This window comes from Lytechinus variegatus, chromosome 8 (genome assembly GCF_018143015.1).
Source record: "Lytechinus variegatus isolate NC3 chromosome 8, Lvar_3.0, whole genome shotgun sequence".
NCBI classification, from domain to species: domain Eukaryota; kingdom Metazoa; phylum Echinodermata; class Echinoidea; order Temnopleuroida; family Toxopneustidae; genus Lytechinus; species Lytechinus variegatus.
In genome coordinates, this window is record NC_054747.1 from 34,174,106 (window position 1) to 34,198,643 (window position 24,538).

The window sequence follows — 24,538 nt, forward strand, 5'->3', positions numbered from 1 at the left end:
GTCGATCATCACGAGATTCTGCTAATGTGCATTGCATCCAGTAGTAAATGATTAAAAGATTGTTGTTTTCATTTCTTCTTTCTCGGGTCAAGTCAACATACAATGTTAAACCGGGCCTGTTAACCTAGTTATCTACCGCAAATCTATTTCTTTTTTTTTACTGAGGGGATTATCATTCATACGTGGGATCGATCCCCGCCCGTTTACAGAAAGAATCACGTGATTACGTAAATGGCCCTGTTCACGTGCAGTTTATGTTAGTAGTGTTACGCCATCAATTTGGCGAGAGAATGAGAATTCGATGTAGTTTTGCAATTAAACCGATGGAGCAAAATGATGACAACGATAATAATGATAATAGTTATATAAACAACAACAATGACAACAATAACAGCAACAAAAACAACAATAAATAAGAATGATGATGATGAATCTATGACACATTGTCCGCTTTAAACTAGGCCATACCAAAGAGTCAAAATTTTGTTTATTTTTCATTGATGTTTTTATTTATTTATTGATTTATAAGACTTATGTTGTAGGTATGCAGGCTATCAATAAATTATTGTTATCCTTGAATGGCTACATGTAGGCCTACAACATAAATATAAATATTACAAACATAATATTATGAATGGTAAAGTATGAATTAAACAAAGTTAGGACAAACATTTTCAAACAGATAAAAAATAAAACAAAAGGCCAGTTCATTGAACATGGCTTTTTTAACACCAAAATAAAATATTAAATGAGGAATCTGACTGGGTATTTCTGGAAAAAATAAGGTAACTAATTCCAATTTGATACACTAGTAAAAGAGAAACTTTGGTTAAAAATGTCTATAATTCTGACAATAAAATCAAACCAAAAGCAACAGTTTCCGCTTTCCCTTATATAAACCTTTCAATAATTATCAATATTGATCTTATTGGTAGTGTTGGATTCCCTTTTGCCATTAAAATTATAATCAAATAAAACTGATGTATGAGCAAATATCATTAATCACAAAACTGGAAATCGGAATGAGGAATAAGCTTTGCCCAATATTTATTTGTTTTGTCGAAGAGCCAGACAATTCTGAACAAATATGAGTGATAATGCTATCTGCTATATATTTTGGTATTTATTTGCAAGGACCTATCAAGTATATTTTGATAAGATATGCTATATGTGTTATTTTATTGTATCAAAGTATAAAAAACAAATATCATGTACAGGAGTGGAAAATAAATGAAAAAAATATGAAAAAGGTAAGATACATCGCTATTTTTTGGATTTTATATCTTTTCTACCCGGTTCTATACAGAAAGGATCTGTATATATTACATATTTATATACATTATATATGTATATGTATATATATATATATATATATATATATATATATATATATATATATATATATATATATATATATATATATATATATATATATATAATATAAATATGAATTTTGATAACCGTGATTTTTGATACCGGGCTTTGATGGAGTGATGCCAAATGATATCAAATCTCGGGCTAATTTTTTTTTCGATTATGATGCACGATCTTGTTTCTTTTTATACTTCGTGCGATACGAGTTAATGATTGCTTTAATTTGGCATCGGTGGTTTTGTTTAAAGATATCAACAACTTATAACAAAAATCCACAATGACCGTCTCCCTTCTGGTCAGTATCAAGGGAAATTCATAAAATATGTTAAACAGGCTTGGCAAGAAAATCAAGAATATGCAAAAATTCTTGATTTCAATTCATAATAAATAGATTCTGTTCGTTTAATTCTCTCTTTGAAAGATTTTTTTCCATTTTCCCTAAAGATTGTGTGACCTATTTTGCGTTTTCTGATATTCTATCTAATCTAAATATTATGGCACCGAGATTATTGTTTTTATTTGGAGTATATGAAATTCATAAGTAGTTCGAAAGTTACTTTAAGTTTAGAGTAGTAATTGTAATTACAGGTTCATATCCGATAACTGCGGTAATAACCAAAAATATCGTTTTCTTGGAGTTGAATATTTCAAGTAGTTGGCTATGTGAAATCATCACAAAGAACACATCGAGGCAAAAACAAAAAGAAAAAAAAAAGAGTAATGAACAACGTGCAAACTTGGGTATCAAAGCCTTTTAACAATTTCTATTTACACCATTCAAAGTAGTTTTAATCTAAGTTGTAGATTTATAGGCCCGTATTCTGAAGTCGGGTTTAAATTTCAACTCATGTTTAAAGTTGTGGTTTAAGTATGGATAGCCAATTGTTAAATAAACCACTTCCAGTAAAGATATCACATTTCAGCTCATTTGGCTCTCAAATCATTCGTAATTGTCTAGGAGGTATAAATAGATGATTGTCTTCACCATCGATGAATCGGGAAATAGCACAGTGACCATAAGAAACATACAACTTAATAAAATTTTGCCACTTTTGGCTTCCCATAATTTTAGCACAGAGTTAGACCATGGTCTAAGTTAAACCCGACTTCAGAATACGGGCCAAAGTGATCATTTGAAGAGCGCTACGAAAGTTAAGAAAACGTTACCTCAGTCATACAGCTATCATCTTTATTTTGTTCACAGTTATTTAGATGTAAATCTGAACTAACAAATCAAGATCGGATCTTCACTTACCCACAATGGATGTTGATACGCCTGTTAAGAGATTCTAAATAGGCCTATTCTATTTTACTTCACCAACAATAACTGATCAATAAGTTATTTCTGATGTTTTTTTCTCTCTTTGTTGCAGATTCTTCCTGCAAATTGACGTTGGTTTATCAGACTCGCGATTCACACTCAAGACTGTTCACACTGCTCGCATTTCCCAGAACGCCTATCTAGAATGAGGTTGTGCACTGAACACATTCACTCGTCTTACAACAAGACTGAACGCCATTATCATCTTGATTTTATTTTATTTCATTTTATTATTATTATTATTATTATTTTTATTTTATTTATTATTATTATTTTTTTTTTTTGGGGGGGTCATTTCCTACAATCAATATTCTTTTTCAGCAGATTCCCTATTTGGACAGACATCTACATGTCATGTATTTGTTTGATGTCATATATGTAATACAATTTTTCGTATATGAATCAAAACAACAATTCAGGTTTTCTTCTGTACACTTTGTTTATCTATGGATATGCTTTAGCAATGAATGTCTGCTAGTATGTAATTACCTTGCATTGTTTTCTGTGAAAATGAATAAGTCTAAATCGTCTTTGGTTTCCTCTTGATGGATCAAATGATTTGGGTTTAAGTCATATTGTTACTCCGTGCTATTCATGGAAAGTGAGCATTTCAAATGTATATTCCTGTGTAAATCATCTATTAATTTTATCTTGTTCGTTACTGAGCCTCATGTTCATCATGGATGGGCTATTGCTAACGGGGGAGCATTTCATTAAACGTGATTTCTCGGTCATTTTATCCGACAGTTACCATAGTAACAGTGCCTCTTGGCCAATCGAAATCAAGGAAAGTTGTCGGATCTGACGACCTGTCTGACGAAAATGTTGATTACATGCCCCAGGCTGGTTCTCAAAACCGAAAGTAAAATTAATAATAAAATGTTATTGGAAAACACTTTAAGAATGTAATGAAGAAATGTTGTAAAGAAGCGCCAAAATGTAAATGTGTAACACATGCAGTATCAGTAGAAATTAAGTTATTTACCTTTTACCAATCTGCCAAAGTAGACATAGTAGAACCGTTCTGCAGGTGTAAATAACTATAAACCTATAATCCTCGAGAAGTGTGGACAGACCTAAAAAGAAGAGGGAATGATGCCAAGACAAGCAAAGGCCTGAAAAAGTTTGTTCACCCCTATCAACGCACATGAAACAGATCTCGGGACATAAAGTTTGGTGACCCTTTTTCCCGGTGAAAAGTTTGTTAAACCCAAACAAAGTAAACCTTTTAGCAAACAGGGGCATCTTTCAGCAGAACCAAAGATTTCTTTTTCAACAGTTTGTTTCAATAGTGCCAGATGATTACCATAAGAGCAATATAAACAAATGAATCACTAATATAGGAATAGACTTAACGGGTGTGATGCCATTATAGCGCCCTCTGGCAGAGGCTATAGGAATATGTGTTAACCGGGTTATCAGAGATGCACCTGCTGCAGATGAACTTCTTCTTCCTTGTTTGATTTGGCTGGCAACCAGTCAGAAATGAATATTTTGCCACTACCTTTTCAAGCTTTTTTGTTGAAAGAAGTAATAGCTTCGTTCATACACTTTTTGAAGTTATTTTTCTTTTCATTTTTATTTCTCCTTCATTTTCCCCCCTTTCCTTTGTCGCCTTTTTTTCTTTTCTTCTTAACTTCTTTTCGTTCACTTTTCCCTTTTTTCTTTTCATTTTATCTTTTTCTTTGCTTTCTATTCTTTTCTCACTTCCTTGCATGCAAGATCCAGCGTCTCAAATGGCAGCGGGATGATGGCAATGCCTAAGGTCGATGATTATTAATGTTAATTATTTAATGTTAAGGTATACCTTAAAAAAGTGAAGAAGAATTAAATTTTACCGCTTATAATATAATTGCAAACTGACGTCATCGCCTCGCGATCTAACTTGAGACTGAAACTTGTGTTAGTAGTGGTCTGCAGCTGGCGCACTCCGTTTACCCGTATTCATTTTCCGTGGCCGAGTGGTCTAAGGCGCCTGGCTCTACATAGAATGTCCGGGGTTCGATCACCGGCCGTGACACCTATGCCCGTGAGCAAGGCATTTAATATACAATGCTCCTTTATCCTGTTTTCAAATGAATGGAAATGCTATATGCATTATTGGTAACTTGATGTGCACTTGTTTAAAAAAGAATATAAATATATATACCATCTGAGGGAGCGAAGAGTAATATATGCACAATACGGTCTCTATATACAGTGATGTTCGGTGACACGTAGCCCTAAACATGCTAAAACCATTATACGTGCGTTCATGATTGGAAATTAGTCATTTACTTTTTTCCTTTTAAATTGTTGGATTGGACCTCATTACGACAGAACACGAAAACAAGTTCATATTATAAAATCGGCAGGAATAGATTCAATACCCCAAAAATGAATTCTCAAACAAACTGAAATCCAACAATAATAAACAAATCAAAAAGAATATTTCACTTTTGATTATGATTGGCTGCTGAGCCTTGTTGCCATGATAGTTGCTATTATGGCGAAGTTACAACAGTTTGCAAATTCTTTATGAAACGGGCCCCCTGATGTCGGAAAAAATCACGATGCGATAGTAATTATTTATTCATATTCAAACCATGAACTGCTGTAAAAATGAATATATTAAAAAATAATGGTCGATTTGATTGGTTCCCATTTAAAGTTGTTTTGCATAAATTATAGTATCGTGACAGAAACATCGCGGCAAACATAATTCACTCTGAACAGTTTAATCATTTAAAAACCTAGCTGAAGGTCAAAACACGTGAAAGAAATTCAATAAGTAGGCGAAATTGTCGAGAATTTTTTTTTAAATTGCCATCAGCAAAATCGCACGAAAAAGAGCACAATTTGCCATTTTTTTTTACTCCTGTTAAATCTTCAGAATGTATTATTATTGTATTTGTATATACTAAACAATAAAAAGGGTATTAAAAATCACCATGGGGATTAGTAAAAGTAGAAGGTGAGTACAATAAAAGAGAGACATTGTGAAAATAGAAGATGAAAGATGGAGACAGAGAAGGTGAAAAAAAACAAAATAAAATAGGGGCTGCAAAGGTTAGCAAACAGACGTCTGTATAGGCAGAAAATTGTTGCTTTCATAAAAACAATTTCTTGAAAAAGAAATGACATAAACCTAAATTCCACTTCAAACTGGCAGTCAAATTGTAACACATTCTTAGAGAAGTATTACTATACTTCTTTTTCATAAAACAGACAATGTTCAAAAGAAAGACGTAAAAGAAATCCACAGACTTCAAGTTGTCACTCATGTGGTAACTCGTTTAATACAAAAAGATTATTTTACCTCTTAAGTGATATGTAGTCAAATACAGACAACTCAATCAAGACAATTTGTTTGAATGACGGTTGAAAGAGTACCAGCTAATATCACAGCCATTAAACCTAGATTTAAAATCGTTCGTAGAAATGGTGTCAATCTTGTGTAATATATACATACATATATTATTATATTATGTGTGGGCATACAAATCATAATTATTATTCATAATATGCATTGGGTTACATCTACTTTTGTGCTACAAAACATGACTATATTTGGTGAAAAATGATGGTTGATTCAATTTGATTGGTTATCTATAAAGCTGTTTTGCATCGAGTCACGTGACAGAAAAGCCATCCCGGTGAAACTAGTATTTTATATACATGTTCTCTTGAGTCAAGTCATCAGTTCCAGTCCTACCTAGAGACGAGAGAACGTTGAATACTATTCCATGAGTTTGCTAGATTGTCAAGAACGGGTAGGAATAAAGAACTTTGATTTGACTGCGTTAAGAAGGATAAAGAGCTTTACGATAGTCGCTTTCCTAAAAAGCTTTGCTGAACTTAATTTTTTTTAAGAGTAAATGAATCTCTAGTATATTCTGTAAACCGTTTCCTGATATTGTGCCTTCTATTTTTTTTCTTTATTGCATGAAGGTAATTTGATTTCACTTATGAATTCTCCTTAGGTTGTCGAGAGATCATCCTAATAAGTGCTTACCAACAACCGTAACCTACCCGTCAGCACAGGCCATTCTCCAGTAACCTTTATTAATTACTTAACAGGTAAGAATTGTGGTTTAAAGGAAAAAGTTAACATTTTAGACATGTAATTAAAAAAAAAACAAAGGAGAGATAATATATGTACATGGATGTCTTTCTATCAACCTAAAAACTCTGAAACAAAAAACACACACAAAAAATGCTTTTGAAACGTTCATTTAGTAATTAAAGACTTTGTGTAATTTCTATCGTGTCGATAATAATAGAACACATAAGTGTATGTGATGAAATTAAGATGGAGTTTCCGGTCATTATATATTTCACTTTTTTAAAGCACTGAATAGTAATTTTCGGACGCGATTTTTCTGGGCATCATTTTTGTAACATAACACAGACACAGGTGACAAGTGGGACCTCGAAGCTCAGATTAAAACAAAAAACAAATCCAATCAATGTTACCCAATACCTTTAAATAATGTAGAAGTGTGGGGGGGGGGCAAACTGAGCAACACTTTGTGTGGTCTCTCATTCACTGTGTGTTATTTAAAATTGTCTTGAAAATATACAATTTAAGATAACCACCAATTATTTAGCAGAAAATGAAGTAGACTATAATAAAATTCACAAAGAAAAAAATTTTGAAGAGGAAAATGCTTGTTTTGCTACTTGGTAACATAATCATTGTGTTAATAATTGAGTAGTGAATTAGTACACCATTGAAATTGATTTTTACTATGTGAATCACACTGTAGTTGTTTAAAAATTTAAACAAGTGCTTAAAATCTTAAACAACAAAGTTTAAATTCAAATATTTAATTATCAATGATTTAAGCATTGTTGTTTAAGTTTTCAAAAACTTGTTTAAACTGTTTAAACAACTACCATCCGATTCACATAGTAAACAGCGTTGTTTGAATTATTCTTAACAGTGTAAAATGGTTCTGTAATTTAACAGTGGCCGATAAATTAGCTTGTGAGCTCCCCATTACGGACAGAAGTGAGTTTGGGGCCGACAGTCCTAATTTAAAAAAAACTTTACGACAATAAAGGTACACAAAAAGGATGTTTTAATTTTTCTCCTGTCACAGAAAAGTTTGTATTAAATGAATTATCCAAGTTGAAAATATCAAAAAGTACCGGACTTGACTTGGTTCCTGCTAGATTTTTAAAGGATGGTGCAAAAAACGTCTTTATTCCTTTAACTTACATTATTAACCTATCTATTTCAACTTGTACCTTCCCTGATGAAATGAAAATCGCTAAAGTTACACCATTACACAAAAAGAAAGACAAAACTCATGTTGGGAATTATAGACCTATTAGTGTGTTAAGCATAGTGTCGAAAATTTTGGAGAAATGAGTGTATTCTCAAATTGAGAAATACTTTAAAGAATACAAAATCATTTATGAATTTCAGTCTGGTTTAGGAATGGGTATTCTACTGAAACATGTTTAATTCACTTGTTGGATTTTGTTAGGAATGAAATTTCCGAAGGCCGTTATGTCGGGATGGTTCTTCTTGACTTACAAAAAGCATTCGATACGGTTAATCATGAAATACTCTTAAAGAAATTAGAAGTGATGGGTTTGAATTTAGCATGCTTGGATTGGTTTAGGTCTTACTTGACAAATCGCCGTCAAGTGGTTTCCATGCAAAATGTACTCTCATATTCTATGCCTATAAAGTGTGGAGTTCCTCAGGGGAGCATATTAGGTCCCATTCTTTTTATGTGCTATATCAATGATATGTGTATTTGTGTTAATGAAAGTAAATTACTTTTATATGCAGACGACAGTGTTTTACTCTATTCTGATACAAGTCCTAAGCTGATCGGTGAAAAACTTAGCTTAGAATTATCAAATTGTGTTAAATGGATGACAGATAATAAGCTTAGCTTACATGTTGGTAAGACCGAAAGTATTTCGTTTTGTTCGCGGGCTAGGTCTAACTATACAGATGATTTCAATATATACTATAACAATCAATTAATTAAGAGACAGAATTCCGTGAAGTATTTAAGGCCTGATATTAAAGAGTGATCTCTCATGTACATCTATGGTTGACTCTATTGTCAAAAAAGCTAATGCTCGCTTGAAATTTCTATACCGGTATCAAAATTGCATGAATGCGAAATCCAGACGCATTTTAAGCTTTTCATTAATGTTTATTTGATAATGCTAATGCAGAATGGTACTGCAGTCTTGGAAAGGTTGATCAAAAAAAGTTAAGAATTATTCAAAATAAGATTGTTAGATTTATTACTTGCTTACACCCAAAACACATGTTGGGAAGAATGAAATCGAAAAAGCTGGCCTTCTTCGCATAGACTTGAGGTCGCAACAACTTATACTTCACCATGTTCATAAAATTTTCTATTCAAACGAATATCATTACATATCAAAAAACTTTACAAGGTCATCTAATATTCACGGGCATGAAACAAGAAATAGTCTGTTTAACTTTTTTGTACCTATGAGAAAAGGTCAAATTGGCAACACATTTTATTATAATGGTATACATTTTTGGAATTCCCTCCCTAATCATGTCAAATCGGTTAAGAATTTTGAACAATTTAAAAGAGTATTGAAACAACACTTAAAAAATGTCCCCACTCTGTAATGTTAAATATTCTTTCTAATTTCATGTGTATCGTGTAGTCTGATATATAACTTTTTAGTTAAGCTTTATTTAATCAACTTGGTTTACATTGTTTCATCATCTATTGTTGTTTGCGTGAAAGTTTGATGTCAAACTTAATTGTACTTTTTCATATCTTAGTTTTTACGATTCATGAATCTTGTATTAGTTACGATGCATAGCGCTACTTAAAAACTGATTATAGTATATTTTTCATATGTAACCTTGAAGTAATGATCGTTTACTCAATCTGTTTTACAATTATTTTAATCATATTTTGCGTAAATGGTTTTTCATGGCAAACTTATTTGTTTTTGTCTTTTTATATATTAAGTTTTACAATTCTTCGTGTAAATTTAGTTGTCTAGACTTAATTGATGTAGTCTGTAGATTTATATAGGCCTAGGTGTTTTTTCATAGATGTACATTGTTGTCAATTACTGATGTAAGGACCCCATTGGAAATAAGCCACCTCGGCTTTCATGGGCAATCCTGTCAAGGTATACACTACTGTTCATATAGTTACCTGACAAAAACAATCAATCAATCAATCAATCAATCAATCAATCAATCAATCAATCTATATTACAAGACTACACAGCTCAGACTTAAGCCTTATGATAGTCACATGTGAGTAGTTGAAGACTCTGGTGGCGCTATTAAAGCTGCTGGTTCGTTTCTGCTTTAAATATAAAAGGATTTTAAAGGGAGGTCGGAGTGAAGCCAGGAGAAGGGATAAAAGATAAATGGACGAGACATATTAGGACATTAGTGCGCTACATCCGATTTCAAATTCAAGGTCAAATATAGTATTTGATCTTGATATTGACTTGATATTTATGTATCAGTATTTTAATAATGATTGTCCCGAATGTCTTAATGATTAATTTATTTTTCAAAGTGCTGTCAATAAATATGCAACAAGACACTATAATGATCTATACTTGCCAAAGTACCAATACGATTTTCTCGTTCCATTATTAATTACAGAGGTCCTATGATTTGGAATAATTTGAAGTCAGAACAAAAATCTTGCCAATCAAAGTCTTTTTTGAAAGGACAATACAAATCATCTCTTATCAATTAATCGTTCCTTCAGTAGAATTTCAGTTGCCTGTTATTGCACTTTTTTCTTTTTGTATTGGTGTATATTTTATTTATTTGTATGTTATATGATCGGGGACTAGCCTTGATAGGCCTTCGGCCTTTGCTGGTCCGCTGCATCCGGTACATGTATGTTGTGGTTTCATTAGTTGTAACTGTTATCTCTAACATAATATTTTTCTCTTTTATCCCTTGCCTCTTTATAATATTTTTAAACATTGTTTTATCATGTTAAATGTATGATTTTATAATGCAAATAAAAGGCCATAGCGGCCAATCAATCAATAATAAGAACGACATTATAGTACCTAATGATTATTGCAATTTTTTGAATAATGCCCTGTAAATATGGTAAATTAACAGATAATCGAGAATCAAACAGTTTCTGATAACATATATAGCATAAAAACTGTTTTGTAATGTTTTTCCCCTTTTTGTCATTTACTTTGCGACTCTGTTTATTGTTAAAAATATTCATTCATCAATGTAATTTTTTTTGATGATTCATACAAAAGTTGTTAATTTTCATGTAAGTCAATCAATAAAATAAGCTTGTATGATCACACGCAGAATCCACCCGTCTATGCTTGTATTTTCAATATGCCATAAATCCCTACATGAAGTTGTCGTTTCCTGTTTTTATTTGATTTTACGGGTTGAATCAAGTCCACACTTGCGTAAAAACCTTGGCGATATTGAATCTTTTTAAAGGTTTGATAAAATTTGCTTTCTCATCAAACTTCCTTTCTCATAGGTTTGCAGCATGTCACCCAAAGATATTGTACTCCTGTGTCTCCTGGTTGCTTTCGCTTCGATCACAAGTGCTCGAAGTCTTGGGAACAATGACAATACTATCGATGAAACACTATTGATTGACGATATTGTTTTCGAAACTTTATTGGATGACGATACCATCGACGAGAATCTATTGACTGACGATACCATCGACGAACCTTTATGGGATGACGATACCATCGACGAGAATCTATTGACTGACGATACTAACGACGAAATTCTATTGGATGACGACACCCTCGACGAAACTTTATTGGATGATGACTCTAGATCTGCTATTAGAAAGGGTAAGATCATCTTATCATACTCATATTTACAATATATAAAACCAAGTTTCCACAAGAAATGGATCGAGATAAATCAACCGAGTTGACCTATATAAATCAGGATGCAAATGCATCCTACCACCACCACTATCACCACTTTTCCGATTTTACTTTATAATTTAGTATGTACGTTCCCTCTTTATATTGAGTTATTTCATGTTTTGATATTTTTAAGTAATTGTATATTGCTGCACATACCTGTAAATTATACACAATTCAGCCTTTTGGCTGCAAAGTGCAATAATAATAAAACCTTTCAATTTCAAATGAATCACCACCTCGAAAGAAATGGGAAAGGCTTCGAGTGAGATACTGATGACAGACATCAATTGACCGACCAACATAGTTTATTCATGATATATTTTCCCGTCATAATTCACAATGTTGATTAAGTTAAGGTATGTACTCGGTGGCCTGTATTCTGAATTAGGGTTTAACTTAGACCGTGGTCCAACTCTGGACTAAAACTGTGGGAAGCCAAACACGTAAAAAAAATCAAATGGTATGTATTCTATGTTTGCGGTGCTCTTTCCTATAATTTTTCAATGGTGAAGACAATTATCTTATTTTATCTTCACAGACAGTTAAGGGACAAGTCCACCCCAACAAAAACTTGATTTGAATAAAAAGAGGAAAATACAACAAGCATAACATTAAAAATTTCATCGAAATCGGATGTAAAATAAGAAAGTTATGGCATTTTAAAGTTTCGCTTCATTTAAAAACACAGTTATATGCACATCTCGGTCGGTATGCAAATGAGGAACTGATCACTCACTCACTATTTATTTTGTATTTTATTATATGAAATGTTTTTATTTTCTCGTCATTGTCATGTAAAATGAAGTTTCATTCCTCTCTGAACACATGGAATTCCATTATTTTGACATGTTGTGCTTCAGGCAAGGAGGGCCTTATCGACAAATTAGCAAAAATTGAAAATATTGTATAATTCAAACAATAAAAAACAAAAGAAATAGTGAGTGACATCATCGACTCTCTCATTTGGATGTAACTGGCTCGTTTATATAACTATTTTGTTAAAAATAAGCGAAAGTTTGAAATGTCGTAACTTTCTTATTTTACATCCGATTTTGATGAAATTTTTAGCATTGTGCTTGTCTGATTTTTTATTATTGATTTAAATCAACATTTTTCTGAGGTGGACTTGAGCTTTAAGAATGATTTGAGAGTCAAATGAGCTGGTTCTATGAACCTCTGCTGTTAGAGATTTATGTCACAATAACTGGCTATCCATAACGTTGATTAAATTGGTTACCCACAATTTTGGCCCAGGGTTTAAATTATACACGACTTCAGAATACGGGCCAATATCCATTATTTCACTGCCAATTGTAGGAACTAGACGATGTTCTGATTATAAAGTATGATTTATTTGTCTTTCTCTCAACAGTTTTCAAAAGATCTGGAACTCGACATTACCGAAAGGTCTGCCAAAGAACCAATTGTACTAGTGATTGCGATCTCTGCATTAATATTAGTTGAGAACTTATCGTTTTGACACCTCCAAATTAATCATTGTAATTGGAAATTCAAGTTAGATTCGTAATAAAACGCATTAGAGAGAGAGAGAGAAAAATAACTGTTTGTTTTATGATAACGTAATATATAGTATATCTTTGCTTGACTAAATGTGTTATGAATTCGTATTGATTGATTGATAACGAATTTATTCATTCCAAAATTTTAACAAAGTTACAAAGTAAAGCAAAATATAATATAATATTTTGAAATGAAATAGGAACCTTCTGGAAAGCTAAGCTTGTTATCGAAGGTATAAGTATTTAAATAAACATAAACATCATTTATAAGTTTACGCACCCAATTACTGTTTCAAAACCCATTAAACTATATTAAAATAAAAGGCGATGCATATTATCAGGGGATATGATGTTTTTTTTTATATACTATCTGTTTAACAAGATGGCTCTGGGCGCTACGTCGATAAGTCTTTGACATTTGTCGCTACCCAACATTCTTTATTATTATTTTTTCTTTATTTTTCGGGGTTTTATTTTGTCCTACGCTTTGTTTTCTGATGTTTTTGTGATTTTCTTCTGTGATGATGTCTTTGACATCTTTTATGTACGAATGTGGAAAACTTATGACCTTATGAACTTTTTGCTAATTAGGCATATATCTGGCAGAATGTAATAACAGTCCGAAACACTAGAGTAAGTCGATTGTGATTTCAAAGTTGCAGAGCGTAGAGAGTTTACTCAAACAAGGCATTTTGATGTAAATTATTGATTTTATGACACGATGTAATCGGTCTATAATTACAAGAAGAAGGCAAAAGTTATTAATTCAACCAAACCCATTATTTTTTTAAACTGATATAATCTGACTGATAAAAGTGTATGAATATGATTGAAAATATAACTCTGATTCTAGGGATGGTAACTTCTGAACTTCCCTTGCCCAATTTGGGAAAATGTATATATACACACACACACACATATACATATATATATATATATATATATATATATATATATATATATATATATATATATATATATATATATATATATATATATATATATATACATACATATATATATATAAATATATATATTTATATATATGTATCAATGACTTTAGAATTATTTTTGATTGGCGGGAGAATCAGGGTTATTTCACTGTCTCAGGTGATGAATTTGATCCCGTCAGGAATTATCTTCATAAATGGCGAATTACTTTCAAAATGAACTGGTTAAGGTATCCTTTCCTGGTCAGATATGGAATGTCACTAACAGTAAACCTTCGACCCCCTAGGCTGCACCCTCAGTTTTTAGTGATTTTTGTCATTTTAACACACAAGTCTATGGGGAACGTTTTACGCGCGTAGTAAATAGAGGTATTTCGTTACCTGATGCATCACAATGTAACTAATATCAAAATCAAACTTTGACTTTATTATCTTACATCAGTGATGGTTATAGGATGATTTACTTTCCTTTTCTTCTTGATTTATTGTGTCTTGGTTTTTGGTAATAAATAAGCAAGTAATGTTGGTACGTTTGGATTGTTTGTATAAGTTTGGATGTATATACTTGTGCTAGAGAAAGAGAAAATGGACAAGAGAGAGAGAGAGAGAGAGAGAGAGAAAGAGAGGGGGGGGAGGGAGAGAAAGAGAGAGAGAGAAAGAAATATCCATGCAAACCGTTTAATACAGTATACAGACCCGTGATTTTTTTAAAACAAGATCCGCGGTTCTGAGAATTAAACTCAAGTGGTGTGTGTAGGGGGTAGCAATTAAGCGTCTGTATTATTAGCATGATTAGCGAACAATGCTCACGTTTTGTCTGAAAATGAAATCAGTTACTAGAGTAACACACACCCTCACACACACACTCCCTCACACACACGCACCCCCCCACACACACCCACCCATATATGTGTGTGTGTATTATAAAGGCAAACCATTATCACTATTCATATTCTCTTACTTTTTCTCTTTTTTTTCATTTCTTCTCCAAATCTATTTTTCTTCTTTAATGTAGTCGCAATCAACCCCACCCCCGTTGTGTTGCCAAAGATTGCTCTATCAGCAATTCCTCAAGATAAGCAATTCCTCAACGGCGCGTGTGGTCCAGTGGTTAGAGCATTGGACTCATAATCGCAAGGTTGTGAGTTCGATTCCCAACTCTGCCATTGTCTCCACTTTGATAAAAAGGCCCAAGAGTGATATCTGTCGTCTATTACGTCAGCCACTATGACTGATTAACCTAGACGTAAAATGTTTCCAAGGTAATTGGTTATATACCAGCTTGGCGTTTACCAGCAAAAAATGCTGTCCTGCCGAGTTCCTACGGGAGTTACCACAAACAGAAACAAAACACGTACGAAAATCATAAATGAATCTTTCACGTTTCGACACGTTTTCATCCTTGACTTACAAGTTTAGATATTTTTTTTTCACCCCGTTTCATTGTGTAAAGTTATTCTCTTTTCCAACCATTGTTAAGTATTATACGACTGCAAAACTTAATTTCTATTTCTCAATTGATCACAAAGCCTACTCAGCCGAGCTATTTTTTATTCTGTTTAGCAATTGTTGCACGCAACGCTACAGGATCAACCTAAATGGGATAAGTGACTGTCTAACATGAACGTATGCATAAGAGGAATGTCTAACATGAATGACAGGCGGGGGGCGGCAGGGGGCGAGAAAAGGGAAAAAGCAAGGAAGACAAAAAATTTGGTAAGAGAAAGAAAAGGAAGAAAAGGCAAATATACCTATTTAAACAGATACATGTAGATTGGAAAATTGATAGAAAAATAATTGGATAGACCTAAAGAGAATACGACCGGGAAGAAAGAATGTGATGGCGAAATAGGCGCATGATATTAAGAATGCTAAATTTCATGCAATAACGGTCGCAGTCGGACAAAAAATAACTGAACTTGGAGAGGTAGCGGACCATTGCATTTGTCGATAACCAAGGGCTAGACATACCACTTTAATTACATCTAATAAGAATCTAATACGAATCTCCAAATTTTGTCCCGGTCTCTTCGCTCCCAAAATGTTGAAAAGAGTCGTAAATGTAGTAGATAGACATGTAATTTTCTCAATGTGTCAAAACCTATCACTTAGTAAGAGTGTGACGAAAAGGCAAAGGGCTTATCTTGCTCGCTTCGCTCGCTCGGGACTTTTATCAAGAATCATTTTCCACATGCGCCATATGCATTATTGTGCCTTTTCTTTCTTACTCATCGCACTCCATTTGCACAGAACCTCGCACCAATATTCGCGCACAATCATGAGAAATCCTAGGCTGTTCGCATCATGACCGGGATTTTTTGTCCCCCCCTGACCACCGAACCCTGGTACGCCCCCTGATCACACCCACATACCTCAAGTACATGGATACAGTAGATATGATCTTCGAACGTCATTCGACATATTGCATTGATTCTGAAGCTAGATCAAGCAGGACAGTGCATCATTAACGTTCTGACGAACTTCTTCGCTGAAAATGAAGCTGTTGTTTTGGTCACTACTGCTGCTGATGAGTTTAGGGGGGTTTCAGTCCTGTATTGGCGCACGGTTTCTCGTCCCGTCTGTAACGTTACTGCGCACACCAAGCCACCAAATGACACTTTCCACCATAACTCAAGCCCTGGTGCAGCGAGGTCATGAAGTGATATTTCTCATCATTGATAACCAGGGAGTTGGTGGTTTCCTGCCAGATTCCTACACGTCAAAGGTTATACTTCCGAATCCCATGACGGACCAAGATTTACAGGAGTTTTCTGATTTCATAAACTCCGTGACGGATTGGACTAATGTGACAAAGCTGGAAGCATTGAAGGACCCACGTCCATGGAAATTAAAAGAGTATGCTAATTTTGGGTGTAGTGTTTTGTTTGAGAATACAGCTATTCTTGAGCAACTGAGGCTTTCAAACTTTGATGAACTTATAACGTACCCCGCCGTGGATGTCTGTGATACTCTTCTTGCGGCCTACTTGGATATACCATTCATCGTTGTAACAGGAACAAAAAGAGTTCCGGCCTTTCACGAAGGGATGCTAGGTATTCCATCCCCAGTTTCCTATGTGCCTTTCAGTATATTATTCACACCAGAGCTGGGACACCGAATGACTTTCTTTGAACGGGTGACAAATACAGTAATGTTCTACGGTTTACATAATGCAATTGAATACCTCACCGTCTATCGTCATCTACGTCATCTTCAACGAACCTATGGTATTCGACCAGACCTGACTCCATGGCAGATCATCAGTAAAGCAGATCTTTGGTTGTGCCATAACACTTGGGCTCTTGAATATCCGAGACCTATAGCTCCGAATTGGATCCCTATAGGAGGACTTACCATCAAGGAGCCCAGACCTCTCCCGGAGGATCTAGAAAGATTTATTCAAGGATCTGGAGACCATGGTTTTATTGTATTTACTTTGGTAAGAAAAATATCATTGATTGATTCTTTATAAACCAGTGGTTGGCAGCAAGACCTGTCATCAATTTTAGGTGGACCTAGAAAAGGCAAATGTTTTTTTCTTCTTTCAGATTTTTCATTGTTAATGAAGTGTCTTTATTTCTTCATCTAATGACGAAAGTCCTTAGCTCAAGTGGAAAATATCGATTGTTAATTCTGAAACGGTTTCGTAATGAGCTTCTAAAAATTAGGTGGTTCCAGATATGGCGTATAAGGGGTAGAATTACTTTTAAAAACTGCGAGGGAATTAAGAGGAAGAAAATTCGAAAAAAGAAGGAAGAATAAGGGGTAGAATTACTTTTAAAAACTGCGAGGGAATTAAGAGGAAGAAAATTCGAAAAAAAGAAGGAAGAAACGTCTGAAAGGGAGAGGTCTTAATAGTGCAACGAGATTTATATAATAACAGCGATGCATTTGTGGAGAAAAATATATGAGTCGCTTTTACCCCTCACATCCCCCTATTGAAATAACATTGCACCGCGCTTTTTCAAATTAACATTCCATTCTGATATTGTTTTTTTAAAGGGGGGGGGGGTGTTATTTGATTGAGTTATAGGATCGCTCTCACGAATTGTCAATCTTAACCTTTTTACACCTCTTGAGTTTTCTTCTTGTATATTTTTGTTTCGCTCTTTAATTTTATATAAAAGGGATCTATGGTTAATGGTCTTCCTAGTGACGCCCTCAACGATATAATTTCAAAAGTGTTCAGCGAATTGCCACAGAGGATACTGTGGAGATATTTGGGGGAAAAGCCCCGTTACCTAGGCAACAATACATTGATCTCGGAATGGCTTCCACAAAATGACCTTTTGGGTAAGAATTTTTAATGTTGTGTCTTATTGTCCGAAGGGCCCGGGCGCTAATGGCCTTTAATATTTGACCATCTGATCCTATACAGGCTTTTGTTTACGTCAACTGTTAGGATCTTGGGTCATAATGATAGAGTATCCTGTAACATTCTACCATTATACCAAATCGGGCCAGTGATAGAAGTTGTGTTGCTTTGTCTATTGAAATTAATTTGAGGTTGACCCCAAATCGGCTATTTTAGCTGGACTATTCCAGGACAATAATGTTGACTGAAACGTTCACCCATTTTGATGAAAATTATGTTGAATACATGCCATGGCCACATCAATGGGATTTCTCGCATGACCAATGGTCAAATAATGAATGTCTTTTTTAGTTTTAAATGATGCCTTTGTTTTTGTTACTTAGTGATAGTATTTTCATTATTATTCCTCCTTATGATGTAATCAGTGAACAAATTAACTGATTAGTCCAAAATATAATGAGCGTAGAAAATTGAATTATTTAATTATCAATGATGGGCATTATTATAGGTTATTACTATTATTATTATCATCATCATCATCATCAGTATTTTCATTATCGTTATCATTATTGTTATTTTAATTGTTATTATCATGAATATATTATTCTGATTATTTTCATCATCATCACCATCATTATTCTTTATTGTTGTTGTTGTTTCAATTATTATTATTATATCATCATCATTTCATTTCATTACATTTTCATTTATTTTCAAACCCAGCTCATCCTAAAGCTCGTTTACTGATTTACCATGGGGGTAGTGCGGGGGTCTATGAAGCAATGAACTACGGTGTTCCGATGCTCCTCATGCCACTGGGCTTTGATCAGTTTACAAATGCGCATCAGGTAGCAGCGAAAGGGATGGGCTTTGCGTTGGACGTGACTGATTTAAGTGAACACGAGTTTGGGACGAGTATTAACAAGCTTCTCAATGATAAAAGGTATCTGTTTCACAGACGGATGTTTTACGTTGGTTTCATTGACTTAAATTCTTATCTGAGGTTTATTTGTATGTGTTTTATGGTGAAAACCTCTCCAATTCTTTGGTAAAGATTTCATAATGTGCACTATAGTCAGATAGTAGAAGTATAGTGGTGGTGGTGGTAGTATAGTAGTAGTGGTATAGTAGTAGTAGTGGTAGTGGTAGTGATAGTAGTAATAGTAGTAGTAGTAGTAGAAGTAGTAGTAGTAGTAGTAGTAGTAGTAGTAGTAGTAGTAGTAGTAGTAGTAGTAGTAGTAGTAGTAGTAGTAATAGTAGTAGTAGTAGTAGTAGTACTAAGTAGTAGTAGTAGTAGTAGTAGTAAGTAGTAGTAGTAGTAGTAGTAGTACTAGTAGTAGTAGTAGTAGTAGTAGTAGTAGTAGTAGTACTGTAGTAGTGGTAGTGTAGCAGCGTAGTATAATAGTAATTGTAATATTTGTAGTTGTGGTAGACAAGTGAGGCGCTCCGTTTCACCCGCCATGCATGGTCAAACAAATGATAAAGTGGGCGGAGCAAAGGAGAGAAAGGAAGAAATGAGATTGAATGAATAAGATACCTCTACAGTGCGTAAAAAACGGGACAGATTTGAAAAGTATAAAAAAAAAATTGTTTTAAACTACAATGTCTATATTTTGGTGTTAATATGTGCTCTAAGGTCTTATCTTTCAAATGCTATTAAAAAAATGTAATTTTGTTCATGCTTGATGGGCGAACACGGAATGTTTTTGTCTGGGGTTAAAAAGGAGGCTTGCGCCAAAATGGCCTATAAAATTATAAATATGATGATCGGACTTCTTGGTAATTAGCAGACTTCCTCTTTACCTCTTCATTATCCTTGCCATAATTTTCAAATCACGCGGACGCGGTCGAAATTCATTTTTAGATCTATTTATTTGCTTGAATTGTTCTGTTGTTGTTTCTTTTTAATATGCTCTCTGTTAGCTTTGAATATTCCTTCTTCAAGCTAAAACAGCTTTGTTTCAACCGAAGTATGGGAGCGCGTGATTTCATTTTTTCAAATCCTTTCATTGTGTGTTACAAAGGTTAAGGTGCCTTTTGAATAGTACCACACAGATGCGCGGGGGCTTGGGATGCCCCCCCCATTAAAAAAAAAATTCATGACCAAGAAAAAAAGTGGGCAGGAAATAAAAGGAAAGATAGAAAGTAAAATATGATATTATTTTCTGATTGTTATGTCAAAATCTATCACAACATTTGGTATTGTAATAAAAAAGTGGGAATATTTGCGTGCTCACTTCGCTCTCTCACAACTTTTTAATACATTTTACCCAATCTGCCATATCTAGCTCCTTCAAAATTGACTCAATACACCATTGTAATTGAAAGACATGAATCCCTTTCTGTGTTTCCTGTCAAGCAAGTAAACTTAGTCAAGGAATCAATGAACCCTTGAAAAATAGATTCATGTCTTTCAAAGGTACATAATATAATTTGTTTCAAATAATAAAAGAATTTGAATAATCAGAAGTTTTCCCAATTAATAATGCAAATTTTCTTGCTTGGGTTGACCAAAAATCTTCTTTTCTCAGTTACTTATGAAGGAAAATTAAAAGGTAAGAGAAGTTTAAATGAAAAAACAAAATAATTCAAGTAAATAAATGAATTTGTAAATAGAATTTTACAGCATAATTCGAGAATTGTGGCACAGATACTGAAAAGGTCAAGAGGAAGTCTTTTGATTAGCAAGAAGTCTGATCATCATATTACTCATATTCTGCAATTCTGGCGCAAGCCTCTTTTTGAACCCCCAACAAAAACGTCCTGTGTTTGCTCAAGCATGAACAAAATTTATATATTTTTTTATTAATTGCATTTCAAAGATAAGTTCTTAGAGCATCTATTTACACCAAAATATAGACATGATTTGAAACAATAATTTTATAGACTTTTCAAATCTGTCCCGTTTTTTTGATACGCACTGTATTTCGATGAGTAAAAAGTGTAGTTTGTTAGCAGTGGTAGCATTAGGGCCGAGTGTGAATTATTATTTTCATTTTTTTTGTCCTCATATTTTATCTTTAGCTACATGATAAGTGCGCAACGGGCTTCGAGTATCATGCGAGACCAACTAGCCAGCCCTCTGGAAACGGCTGTATTCTGGATAGAACACGTGATCAAGTTTGGTGGAGATCACCTTCGCCTTCGTTCTACTGAAATGGGATTCATTGAACTCAACTCACTCGACGTAGTCGCATTTCTAGTCGTTTTATCGCTTATCCTTCTCTACATTGATTACTTAGCGCTTAGGGGATGTTACAAATGTGTATGTAGAAATATGAAGAAACAAAAAACTGATTAGTCAAACTAGTCGAATTCGTCTTTTTCGAATTGTCCAGGCAGGATATACCAGAAATAATTTTATTCTGGGGGCTATTTATCCTGTCTGAACAAATAATTGGTCAGTGTCATATAATTAAGTGTGTATGTAATCTATTATTCAGTTAATTTTAGTTCATAACGTGAACATAGTTCGCTAATCATGCTAACTAGGAAAACTTCCTACCTCCTACACACACCACTTGTGTTTAGCTGTCAGAACAGGATAAAAATCACGAGTCTACTTTATGAAATGGTTTAAATGATATGACGAATGCATTGTTTTCTTGACCGGGACGTCTCTGTGTAGGAGGTCCACGAATGGTTCATGGTTGGTAAAAATAATGGAAGAAAACGTCCCCAGAAGTAGGCAAAAACCCTTTCTCTCACACACTCGCACACCCCCTTCCTCCCTCTCTCCCTATATCCTCGACATAGGCGGCGGAAGCGGGGGGGGGGGGGGGCGGAGAGGACGTGTCCCCCCAAAAATTGTAGGTAGGGGGCGGGGGGGGGGGACGGTTCCCCCCATTTTTTTTTTGATAACCTTTTTTTTATTGCTTTTCAATTTTTTTCCTGCGCCCCCCCTTAAATTCCCGTAGACCCCCTCCCCTGAAACGTGTGTTGTCCCCCCTGAAATTTAGGTTGATGACCTTTTTTTTTTGCTTGTCAAAATATTTTTTTGGTTAGCAACTCCTAAAATTTAGGATGATAACCTTTTTTTTGGGGGGGCGCTTGTCCAATTTTTTACCTGTGTCCATCACAAAAATTAAGGTGGACACCCCCTAAACTTTTTGGCTTTCGCCGCCAATGACAGTCCACACACATCTCACCCTTCCTTCGACTCTGTAAAAATTACCATATTTATTACTGGCATATTTCGATGAAGCTGTAATTTTCGGTCCCAATATTATTTTCAAAATAGCGTAAATTTTACACAAGACCCAAATTAATGATGTAAATTCCAAAAGAAACCCTAATTCTTATAAAGTAAAGCGTAAAGGTTAGTTGCAAAGTCGTGTTGCAAGTTGGCTAAATTACCGTATTTGCTTTAATAGTATTCCTAGCAACCTGCACTCTACATGCACTGCTAAGATTGCCGAAAGAAAATGAGGCTTTTCCACTGTTTTCACTGTTTATTTGGTCATTTGTATATTCTGCGATGATTTTTAGATTGTTTTAGATTTATGTAAAGAGTTTGATATTTTGGATCGACTTTTTTTTGTTGAAAAGATGGACATTGATGGCATTCGTGGAATTTGTTATCCTGGTCTAACTGCTTTCAGTTCATTCATTCGACGCGGAATGCCCCAGGGTTCCATACTTTGCCCTTTGCCTTTTAAATTCATAGTAAATAAATCGGTACTTCCACACTTTTATATTTCATTTCATTTGCAGACGACACCAGTGTGTTCATGACAAATCAAGATTTTAGTTTATTGATAAATAATGGTTAATAATGGTTGATCAACAATAAACTAGTAATTAATATTAAAAACAAATTCGTTATATTTACAAATAGAAAAAATACCTCAATTACCTCATTCTACGACATTATGCGTGTGTGGTTAAATTTCTTGCTGTATGTATCGACGACAAACTGACTTGGCATGGGCTAATGGGTGTCGTGCGTAATCGCATCGCAAAATGTGTTGGTGTTCTTTATAGCCTTCAGCATTTTCCTCGGTGTATTTTAATTATGTTATATTATTCAATGATTGTATCGCACATAAACTACTGTAATATTGCATGGGATGGTGGGAAATATTATTTGATTTCGAACTTAATCAAAATTCAGAAAAAGGTAATTCGAATAATTTGAATTGTCCCTTTCAATGCCCATCCATCTCCACTTTTTTCAGTTGAATATGTTACATGTGTATTACACAAATACTTCAAATATTGCAATTTTTATGTTACTGTGTTCCAAAAGGAATTTACCACCGCATATGCTTTCTAAATCTTCCTCAAAAATACTTTTCCTGGTTATAATACTTATGCTGCCACTAATCTTTCATTTACCAAAGATTGGAACCAAGTTTGCAAAATAATTTATTCTAAAGATGCCATAGTTTGGAATATCCCAATACATTATGGAATATACCTTCTTCAAATAGTTAAGAAACAAACATAATTAATAAAGTTCTATCTTTTGAGTTTGCATGATTTTAATTGAGTTAGTACTAATCAGGTAGATATGATCGAAATTTTGACGTGACGGTCAAGTGGGGGTGTATATGCATTTATTTTACTCAGAGTTGTAGTATAGGGTGTCTTCTTCATGAATCCGAAGGGTGCCACATGGGCATCGTTGGGCAAATTTGTGTACTGACGTAATAAGCCACTCCTACTTTTTTCACAATTCTCTATATTATGATTTTTTCAAATTAAAGCTTGTGACAAATCAAATGTAAAGTTATTACTTATATGGCATTTTGGGCATGTGCAGGTCATTTAAAGGTCATTTTGAGGTCATAACAGGTCCAATTGGGACACAAAAAGGTAATACAACATAATACGGAGCTTCTCATGTTTTGAAAGCTAACATAATGTATTATATTCATTTTTGCTGAAAATTTAAGTTGAGGTTGAGTATATTTTAAATCTGACGGTTGCGACTTTGGCAATCTAAGACAATTTTTTTAATCGTCATCATAGGCCACGCTCACTTTTTCACATTCCTCTTGTTACTTTTCTATTTTACAGAAGTTTGGTATCAAGATAGAGCTAATGAATATTCAAAAGTAATTATAAGGATCTCGTGGCATTTAAGACTCGTTCAGGTTAGTTAAAGATCATTTGAGTTAATAATACATGTAGGTCGAATTGGGTCACAAATGAA

At 34.0% G+C, this 24,538-nt stretch overlaps 1 protein-coding gene and 1 long non-coding RNA gene across 2 annotated transcripts; both read left to right on the forward strand.

Annotated features, from left to right (window-relative positions):
• The first annotated feature begins 6,363 nt into the window (after positions 1-6,363).
• Positions 6,364-14,028, forward strand: LOC121420832. The gene is made up of 4 exons (XR_005970847.1): positions 6,364-6,447; positions 6,658-6,754; positions 11,188-11,515; positions 12,969-14,028. It is a non-coding gene; the product is annotated as an uncharacterized LOC121420832 (long non-coding RNA).
• Positions 14,029-16,444: 2,416 nt separating this feature from the next.
• Positions 16,445-21,682, forward strand: LOC121419669 (UDP-glucuronosyltransferase 2B17-like). Its single transcript, XM_041614128.1, has 4 exons — positions 16,445-17,505; positions 18,194-18,359; positions 19,105-19,324; positions 21,406-21,682. The coding sequence occupies exons 1-4, from the start codon at positions 16,561-16,563 to the stop codon at positions 21,680-21,682; spliced, it is 1,608 nt and encodes a 535-aa protein (XP_041470062.1). The 5' UTR covers positions 16,445-16,560.
• Positions 21,683-24,538: the final 2,856 nt, after the last annotated feature.